The following is a 10,000-nucleotide window of genomic DNA, read 5'->3' as shown; positions in this document are numbered from 1 at the left end:
TAATGGTTGCCAAGTTTTAACTCACAAACTGACGCGGACCACTGGAACCCCACCGACGCATCCACCCCAGGTCCTTGTCCTCCTCTGTTCCAGACCATGAAACCAAGGCGTTCGTTTGAATATAAAAGCCATGCACCTTCTTCTGCCAACCCTACGGAAGAGTGGAACGGGCCGGGATAAGAACTTAATCACCGGGAGCACCAGTTTTATTGTATTTCTCTGCATGTCAGGAGGGAAAATGTCAGGAATAAATGACTCAGTCCTTGGTGAATCAGATTTAGCCACAAGGAAATTGTTTTAAACGTAAAAATAGTGATGACAGATAGAAGGACTGTGGTGAAAATTGCATCGATTCAGGAGAAGAAACCAAACCAAACTCAAAGGTCATTCGTCTCAAAATGTCGCTTCAGTCCCAGTCAAGAGCTTCTGACTAGTTTCTGCTGATCCTAGTTTGAGTTCATCCTCAACATGCAAAAACAACACAAAAAAAAAGCCACTCCGTGATTTTTCCTTGTCAGGCCCTAAAGTTCTTCCGTACAACTTCGTACTGTAGCTCCACTGGGATGAAGAGACACCACCACTCCTACGGGTGCAGCGCGTCGCTTCTCTGTCTTCGTCTTCTGACTTGTTCGATTTGTTTTTCTATTTTGGTTTACCACTCATCAGGTGCCCGGCTGGCGTGTGCTGCTCCCTGCTCAGCCACGGGCACACACCTCACCGTTGTCTCTACCCCCCCACCCCCCCCCCCCCCCCACCCCAATGAGACCAGCTCAGTCTGGTCAAGGCCTGCATCTCAATGTATTTATGACTTCCTTTGAGCCATGTAGGTGAATGTTACATCGCTAATCGCAACTTCTAATAAACATGCTTCCCTGATGCTGCTCCTCAGTTCTCCTACCCGGTCCATCCGGAGTGCCGCCTCCTGACGTGTGTGTGTGTTTGTGTGTGTGTGTGTGTGTGTTTGTGTGTGTGTGCGTGTGTTTGGGTTCTCACTCCTAATTGGTGGAACCATCTGCAGCAGCAGCACTATCCTAACAACCTGCACCATGACATGTGCTGCATCGCCAACACGGAGCCTGACTGAACAATGTCGCCTTGAAGGAAAGTCACACCGTGAGACCGCCTTTAGCTCATAGTTCACAGGAAGTTTCCATTTCAATACATTAAATATTGAGAGGATTCCCTGCCTGATCAACAATGACTCTTAACCACAGAAGGACATGTAGAATTCATGTGATATTAGTATCACTGTATATTAATTTCAAAACCAAACCATGACTTCGGTACCACTGTGTGATTTGCTGCCCCCTAGTGGTTGAGGTTAACGCAGTAACTCTTGAGTATTAAAGTGGCTTTCAATTTAAATCGTGATTGTAATAATTCACAAGGTACACATTCATTTATTCACTCACTCATTATTTTAGGCTTCAGAGGTCATGTGACCTGAAGTGAACTCTTTATGAGCGCCTGGCTTCATGCTACTACATACATACTACATACCTGGATGGTCGAGCACAGGAAACGTTCTCCTTGAACCAGAATCACTGCAACTCAGGTACCATCTGCTGGTGGGTGGGGCATCACCCTGAGGCTGATGGGTAGTGGAGTCAGGAAGTCAGGGTTATTTTAACACACACAGACGCCTGGCTGTTTGTATTTTATTTGAAAATATCATACAAAGCATTTTCCATGGGCATAAATATGGAGGATACAAGTGCACATGGATGTCCACAGCTGCATGGACACATTTGGCCACTGGTTTGAACACGCTAGTTACAGGTACATGGTCCATCCGTGTGCTCGTCAACACGACTACAAAAATAAAGACTTGTTCACACACGTCGACTGGAGCTCTACTGCAGTTAGAACAAGACCGAGTCGCCCACATTCACAAGCGTCTTCCATGTTGCTTTAATCTTTTAAAGCAGCACAACTTGGAAGCTAAAGTCACAACACGCTCTCGCTCTCCTCCGACATCTTCAAGTGCCAAGGCCTCCACGTTGGAGTCGGTTGGCTGGCCTACGCACGAGAACCCGACGTGGTCCGGTGACACGACAGCCACCCTTACGATCTACGGGTTTGATCTCAGATCCAAATCACACTGAAAAAAAACTCTGTGACTTGAAAGAGAGCAGAAGAAAGAGAAAACACAGGCCTTCATGCCCTCTGGCCTCTGCAGCTCAGATACATTCGCAAACAGAGCCATTGTCCAGGCCAGCGGCGCGGAGTCAGCAGCACTGTCACCCCTGTCACGCTTCTTCTCTTCCTGACCTCTGGGTGTTGGAGCAAAGCCAGTGCAGGTTCGACACAGCAGACCAGACCAGTTGGACAAAAAGCAGAAACAGGGTTCCCAGACCTGGAAGTCGTGAAATTCAGTCAGCTTCAACTTTAGTTTTGTCTGCAGTGCAGCGGTCAGCGTGATGTCACTATATGGGACAGACTCCAGGGACAAGCCGGCACGCGTGGAGCGGAACGGGAAGACGTGCTGGTCCGCCGAGTGACATCATCCGGGCGCTGGTCTGTGGTGTCAGCTTGATAACGAGCGTAAGAGTTCCTCTGATGTCCTCTCAACTGTTTGGAGGTTAGGGTCCGCCTGCACTGTTTGATGTGAATGCATTTTACACAATAATTAGCTAAAATTCCCCTCCAGTGCCGAAAAGGTTCTGAATGGTCATGGACCAACTTTTGCGGGAGAGTTCTGAAACCTTGTCTGCTGAGATGTTAAAGTATGAGGGAACCCTGAAAATACTTGGCTCCATTTCTCATTTCTCCAGGTGGGAGGGAAGTCCAGCGGCGGTAGAGCTGCACAGTTCTGTTTTTAATTGGGACTAAAATGTTGGTTTTTACATCATCAGTTGTGGCTTCTGTGTGAATCTGAAGCACAGGTGTGTTCTTGGGTGTGGAGAGGATGACATCTGCAGCACCACCAGATTTCATCCAACTCACTCAGCCTTCCACAAGAACTGCGCCTCCTGAAAGATGCAGTAGTTATACTGCGATTTGATGACGGTCACCCTGGTCATGGTTGATTCTTCTGTTTCAGACGGACTCATTCCAACTTCCTGTCAGCAGTTGGTGGTTGGTTTTGGGACACAAACAGAGAGAAAAGCTTTGTTCATGTCAGGAAATCAGAATTCTTCTCTTCCGACGCAACTTGAAGACACACAATGAACAAAGAAGGACCGATGACATCACGAAGGGACACGGATCTTTGGTTCAGCCTCCAACTCACCACTCACATGTTCATAGATTCTTTGCTGTCTGTCTGACGTTAAACGGGAAATAAATAACATATTGACACTTGCGCCGATGCAGGCAAGGTTAAACTATTACAACCGGAGTGTCAGCACACTCCCAATGCTGAAACTCTGAGTCGTGCTCCGTTTCTAAGAAGCTTGTGCTAATCTGTTGCTAATCTGTGTTAAGAGCGTTTTAGGAGATGAATCACCAACATGTAAAGCCAAAAAAAGGATTAGGATCTCGTGAATCGCCAGACTCGATTATACACTTAAAGTTGTCTTGTCCCTGCGTCCGTCGCTCGGCTGGTCGTGACTGTGCTTGAACCTGCTCAGGTCCCGATGGATCCTGGCAGCGAGGAAAGAAACTCAAATAGAATCCAATCATTATAAATGCACTGATACAGTAGAAAATTAACAAATGTGTGAAAATCATTTATACATGGATTGAGTTGATACAGAATATAAAAGATACTGAAGAATATTTAAAGCAAATCAAGAGTCTGTGTTTGAAAGTCTTCTTGGCAGGCGCCACTTACAGGACTTCATTTGCTGGACCTACGGTGCTAAATAGTGTTTCAAGCGCTCTCTTAAAAAACTCAGCAGTTGACTTGAGAGGGGACAGTTCTCTGGCAGTCCACAGTTTAGCTGGTGCTGGCTGGTGTTAGACCAGAGATCCGGCCTGGTTCTGCGCAGGCACCATGATGGGAACCCCTCCCATGCGGGCGATGTTGGAGGCAGTGACGGTGGAGGCGGTAGGCGGCAGCGGGGAGGGGCTGACGTGGTGCTGAGGCTGGCTGTACGTCTGTGGGAGCACCTGGGCCTGGGGCAGCTGGGTGTAGCGCTCTGGTCTGGGCAGGGAGCTCCCGTTCGTGTTGGCCTCGGGGGAGAGGGGCTGGTCACAGGGCAGGGTGCTGTTGTTGTTGTAGCTGTAGTGGGTCGGGGTGGTGGCTCCGTGATGGCGGGACGGTCGGTAGCCGGCTGTGCTGCCCGTGGCCGTGATGATGGAGGCGTTGTCAGAGGGAGGGCGCTGGGGGTAGTGCTGCAGGTGGTGCTGGTGGTGGTTGTTGTGGTGGTGGAGCGACGGCTCTCTGTGCTGGGGGCTGGATGCAATGGAGGACAGGGTCCCATTCTTGGAGATGATGTCAGAGCCCATGCCGCTCTTCGCCCAGGACACACGCTTGGGAGCCTGGGCGTCCTCCCTGGAGGTGGGCCACACACACGTGGTGAGTTCAAAACAAATGCTATATTTCACCACCAGGAAGCTCGTGGCTAATGCTAGCTGATAATATGTGTGCTTCTGTTACCTGGATTTTGGAGCGATATTTAACCTCCGTACCTTTTCCAGTGCTCTTGCTGTCAAATCTAAAGCTCATGCTCAGAACCAAAATTCGATTCATTTGGTTGACCACGAATAAAGCGAACGCTAACTGTCCTTAGGAAGGTGGGCTTACTAGCTTAGCCATCTACTGATATGATGATCTCCCAAACCTCCCCGAACAAAACAAGCGGGCCTTTAAGCTCGTGTCAGCAGAGAAATATCATCCCAAAATACCGGAAGCTCATTGGAGAAAAACGCCGCAAATTTTGGCATACGTGAGTGAGGTTACGGGGGCCTGGAGACAGCGCCCCCACGCTCGTTATGAAAAGTCAAGCTCAGCTAAGCTATTGGATCGGTGAGAATCATGAGTAGGAAACTCCAAATATAATTTGATTTCTCTTACTTTACACCTTTGACAAAAAAAAAACACGCCCACAAGAGCATTTATTTGGCTATCATATCAGCACTTTGGAGCTCCCCCAGAATTTGACAAACCATGTTTCCAGGGGAGCTCACGTCACCACTGGGGGAGCCATGGCCCCCCTTGTTCCATTGTAACTCGCACCCCGGTCTCCAGATGTCTTGAGGACTCTCTGGGTTGAACTCACTTGATCTCATTGGCCATGTCATCCTCGCTGTCTCGCCGCCGCTTCATCAGGAAGTACAGAGAGAGGATGATGAGGATGAAGCCCACCAGAGAGCCCACAGTGGCGCCGACTATCTTCCCCACGTTTGTGGCTACAGAAGCAAACACAAACTTCACCGACACAGAACAGAGAGCACAACCGAGAACTTAGCAGGGAACAGGGAAGCGTGGCAGCGTGTTTGAGAACGTACAGCTGACGATCTCCAGGTTGACGATGCAGCTCTCAGATCCGGCCCCGTTAGAGGCCGTGCACACGTACTTCCCCGACATGCTGCTGCTCAGGTTGGTCAGCTTCAGCGTGCCAGCCTTCTCATCTGGAACAACACAAACACGGAACACACGCGTGTGCACATGACGGCACCCAATCATTCAGCTTCAGAATCAGTTGGATGAGGGACACTTAGCATAATTCCTTTAGGATTCCTGATATTAGAGGGAAATGATCATTCTGGAGTCAGTATTCACATTTTAATTGATAGTACTACACAGTACTTCACTAAGAACTGTAGTTTGCCTTCAGTACTAGTATTTTTAGACCAATAACCATCTGAAGCCTGACTTTGATAGGTTACCTGGTGGGAATACGCTCACCTGGGGTTTAAACTGGTATTGTTGCCTTTAATATGCTCTCCCATCCTCACGACATTTCTTCACATCATCACATGATTCATTCTTCGTGAGCTTGTTCAATATTCTCATCCTCTGATCCAGGTTTTCTCAGACTAGTTGACCTTCTATGACTATCATTTTTTGTAAATATTTGAGACTGGCTCTCTTTCTTATTTCTTATACATTAAAAGGAATTAATTTTCAAAAAATAAATCAAGTTCATTTGCACGTGTCTCGTTATTGGGTTTTATTTCCCTATGATAGCGTCCCAGTAATCTCCTCTAGTATTTGAATATCATTGCCTTTCCTTTTCCAAACACAGGAACACACCCTTCCAGAGCCACAGCAGGGTTATGGGAGGTGACGGCCCGATGCTCTGACCCCGGGTTAGCATTCGCTGTTTGGCCCTCAGTGAGCACCACCTGCCTGCCAGCGAGCGCTCGTGCAGGGCAGAGCGAGCTGCGGCTGCTGCCCCCACACTCGTGTCTGTTCATGTCACTGTCCTCTCGTCCTGGAAAGGCCACATGCACCATTTTGTTCTCCAAACCCAGGAGGAGCACTCACTCAGAAGGGTCATCCTCCATGTTTGATGTCAATAAAGGAATAAAAGCACCTTGATGACAGTCATCAGGTTACAGTGGATCGTAATTCACATCTGGGAAGGAGACAGTGACGCTCAGTAGGAAGGGATCTCCTCACTCTGCTGAGGATCCTGGTCATGTTTTGGGTGTCTCGTGTCACATTTCTGCACTGCTCCCCAGCAGAGGAGGATGAGGAGGGCTGACGAAGACCTCTCACTCTGTTGATCCGTCAAAACACGCGCAACCTCACAGCGGCTTGCAAAAGTATTCATACTTTTCCACATTTATTATTATTATATTATTCAGTTATTGGAATTCTATGTGAAAGACCAAGACAAAGTGGCACACAAGAAAATGAATCATACCTGATTTTAATTTTTTTTTACAAATAAAAAACTGAAAAGTGAAGTGTGCAAAAAATATTCAGCCCTTTTCTGTCTGAGTGCAACCAACTGCCTTCAGGAGTCGCCTGATCATTGCTGAAGGATGGGATGTTGACCTGATGACTAATAGAGTCCAGCTGTGCGTCATCTAACCTCAGTACCAATCCAGCTGTTCTGTGACGCCTCAGAAGGTTCTTAAGAGAACCTTGGGGAGCAAACAGCATCATGAAGTCCAAGGGACACACCAGACAGGTCAGGGATGAAGTTGTAGAGAAGTTCAGAGCAGAGTAGAGCAAGACGAAGACTTCCTGAGCTTTGAACATCTCACGGTGTACCGTTCAATCCATCATCTGGACATGGAAAGAGTGCGGCACAACGGGAGTCCACCTGAACCCACAGGCCTGATCAGAGACGCAGCCAGGAGGCCCCTGGTGACTCTGGAGGACCTGCAGAGACCCACAGCTCAGGGGGGGAATCTGTCCACAGGTCTACTATTGGTCCTGCACTGCACAAATCTGGCCTTTATGGAAGAGTGGTGAGTGGAAAGCGTTGTTAAAAGAGAACCACGAGAATTCCTGTTTGCAGTTTGCCAGAAGATGTGAGGGACACAGCGAGCAAACGAGGAAGAAGCTGCTCCCGTCAGATGAGACCAAAGGTCAACTTCTTGGCCTGAATGTGAAATGCTGTGGTGGAAAACGACCACTGCACATCCCTCTGAACACACACAGCCTCCGTCAAACATGGTGGAGGCACTTTTCAGTTTTTTATTTGTGATTTTTTTTAAATCAGGTATAATTCTCTTTCTTCTTCAAAAGTGTGAGCCACTTTGTGTTGGTCTTTCACATAAAATTCCAATAAAATATATTGATGTTCGTGGTCGTACCGTGGCAAAGCGTGGAAAGGTTCAAGGGTATGAATGCTTTTGCAAGCCACTGTAAGCTTCTTACCAGCGGAAGCTCCACGGGTCGCGTAGGCCCTCCTGGTGTTGGTAAGAGTGCGACTCCATTAAAATGAACCTGCTCGTCTCTCAGGTCTCAACTCGTCCTAAAAGGCTTGATGAGTGCGTCACAGGGATAAGGCGGTAGTGGGCGGCGCCGGCTCTACTCACTGAGCATGGGTGAGAAGAAGACCTCAGAGGAGGGGCTGGTTTTCATCCACTTGTAAAGAGGAGCTGGCTTCCCGCTGCTGGACTTGCAGGTCAGAGTCACATTTCCTTTCAGCACCGGCTTCCCAGAGACGGAACACTGAGGAACGGCAGGAGGGACTGAAGGCGGAGGATTACAATATTTAGTACTATTACACACAGTATGCATGTAATTCAATACTTCCTGTTAGAGGTGCTGGTGTGGTGCGGGTGAGCCGCGCCCGAGTCTCACCCTTCACGTCCAGGCTGAGCTCTGCAGTCAGGCCCGAGCTGCCTGGGATGAGGACCTGGCAGATGTAGCGTCCAGAGTCGGACTCCTGCGTGGCGTTGATGTACAGAGACACATCAGTTGATGGCATGGTGGCGGTGAAACCAACACGGCCCTGAAACTGGGAGCTGCCCTCGCTCATAGAGCCCTTGGTGTAGGCGATGATCTGAGCAAAACAAGAGATGAGGGAGATGTGACAGCGCTTCGTCTCTCGTCAAGACAACAGAGGAACACCGGGGCCAGCATGGTGACATCCCCGGTTAGTGCAGCTGGTGTGTGTGTGTGTGTGTGTGTGTGTGTGTGTGTGTGTGTGTATGTGTACATCTATCAATCTATCTATCTAGATAGATAGATTGATAGATAGATACACGCCTACAGTCAATTTAGAGTCTGGATTAACCTGGTCCCCTCTTGATGTCTTTGGACTGTGGAGGAAGCTGGAGTACCAGAGAGAACCCAGCAGGAACAGGGAGAACATGGAGACTCACCCAGAAAGACCCCGTGCTGCAGCCGGGGCTCCACCCACAACCTTCTTGCTGGGGGGCCACCCCAAACCCCCCTTGACAATCTCACGCTTTATTCACTATAGTCATTCTGCCTGTCATCTCAGTCATCCTTCCTGTCATCTTAGTCATCCTTCCAGTCATCTCAGTCATGCTGCCTGTCATCTCAGTCATACTGCCTGTCATCTCAGTCATGCTGCCTGTCATCTTAGTCATACTGCCTGTCATCTCAGTCATGCTGCCTGTCATCTTAGTCATCCTTCCTGTCATCTCAGTCATGCTGCCTGTCATCTCAGTCATCCTTCCTGTCATCTTAGTCATCCTTCCAGTCATCTCAGTCATACTGCCTGTCATCTCAGTCATGCTGCCTGTCATCTCAGTCATTCTGCCTGTCATCTCAGTCATGCTGCCTGTCATCTCAGTCATCCTTCCTGTCATCTCAGTCATACTGCCTGTCATCTCAGTCATCCTTCCTATCATCTCAGTCATCCTTCCTGCCATCTCACTCATGCTGCCTGTCATCTCAGTCATTCTGCCTGTCATCTCAGTCATTCTGCCTGTCATCTCAGTCCACACAGTCCCTGAATTTGTCCGTCTCTGTGTCATCTTTGATCTCTGACTGCTTTGATCACCACATCTATTTAGAACCCTGTCTGTTTGCCATGTCTCCAGTCTGCCCACCAGTGTGTAAGGAAATAAAATACCAGTCTACAGTCAGAGGCGACATGGCTCAGAGGTAGCAACCATAAGGTTGCTGGTTTGATCCCACTCCCCTCGTTGACCATGTCCAAGTATCCTTGAGCAAGATACTGAACCCATATTAGTCCTGATGACCCTGCGATGGACTGGCAACCCGTCCAGGGTGAACCCCCGCCTCTCGACTAATGTCAACTGGAATAGGCTCCACCCCCCACTTGCCCCCCCCACCCCCACACACACACATGACATACAGAAAATGGAGGGATGGCTTGATGGATGAATAACAGTATCAAATACTGTATGTCTGTATATAAATACAAATTGCTGTTTTCTTTGTTGTGAGGTAGAAAAATCCTTCCTAATTAAGTACTGCTGGGTTACATACGGATACTGGATGTGGTGCAGACTTTAGACAACGGTAGTCAAAGGTTGTGTAACAGAACGCCTTGCTCTTCGTACGCGAATGATTCCACGTTAGCGAGTCGACGCAGCACGACGCAGCTCCTCCTGAATAAATAGAGCTCAACGTGCGGAACTGATTGAGAGCTCTGGTGCAGTAGCCAACACTTGAAGCTCAAGATCCAGCCAATCAAGAGCAGGCGTCAGTCCG

The 10,000-nt window shown here is 48.7% G+C and overlaps 2 protein-coding genes across 4 annotated transcripts in view; one reads left to right on the top strand and one right to left on the bottom strand.

Annotated features, from left to right (window-relative positions):
- The window catches only part of fez1 (fasciculation and elongation protein zeta 1 (zygin I)), a 19,520-nt gene extending 18,644 nt beyond the window's left edge, over nucleotides 1–876 (top strand). For all 3 annotated transcript variants that reach the window (XM_086179409.1, XM_086179408.1, XM_086179410.1), the window contains one exon: nucleotides 1–876. This exon is cut by the window's left edge and continues 439 nt beyond it. The gene's annotated coding sequence lies outside the window, so the exon portion shown is untranslated.
- Nucleotides 877–1,644: 768 nt separating this feature from the next.
- Nucleotides 1,645–10,000, bottom strand: part of esama (endothelial cell adhesion molecule a) — a 54,316-nt gene continuing 45,960 nt past the window's right edge. The window contains exons 3-7 of the mRNA XM_086179407.1: nucleotides 8,153–8,354; nucleotides 7,885–8,040; nucleotides 5,395–5,517; nucleotides 5,166–5,295; nucleotides 1,645–4,438 (exon numbers count right to left, since the gene is read on the bottom strand). Coding sequence (XP_086035533.1) covers nucleotides 3,901–4,438; nucleotides 5,166–5,295; nucleotides 5,395–5,517; nucleotides 7,885–8,040; nucleotides 8,153–8,354 — 1,149 coding nt within the window. The 3' untranslated portion in view covers nucleotides 1,645–3,900. The remainder of the gene's footprint in view (nucleotides 4,439–5,165; nucleotides 5,296–5,394; nucleotides 5,518–7,884; nucleotides 8,041–8,152; nucleotides 8,355–10,000) is intronic.

The sequence above is a fragment of the Aulostomus chinensis genome, chromosome 15, assembly GCF_037954235.1.
Source record: "Aulostomus chinensis isolate RoL2024-O1b breed Wild chromosome 15, RoL_Achi_v1.0, whole genome shotgun sequence".
Lineage (NCBI taxonomy): Eukaryota > Metazoa > Chordata > Actinopteri > Syngnathiformes > Aulostomidae > Aulostomus > Aulostomus chinensis.
Note: the sequence above shows the minus strand (reverse complement) of the source record. Positions and strands in the feature narration are given on the sequence as shown.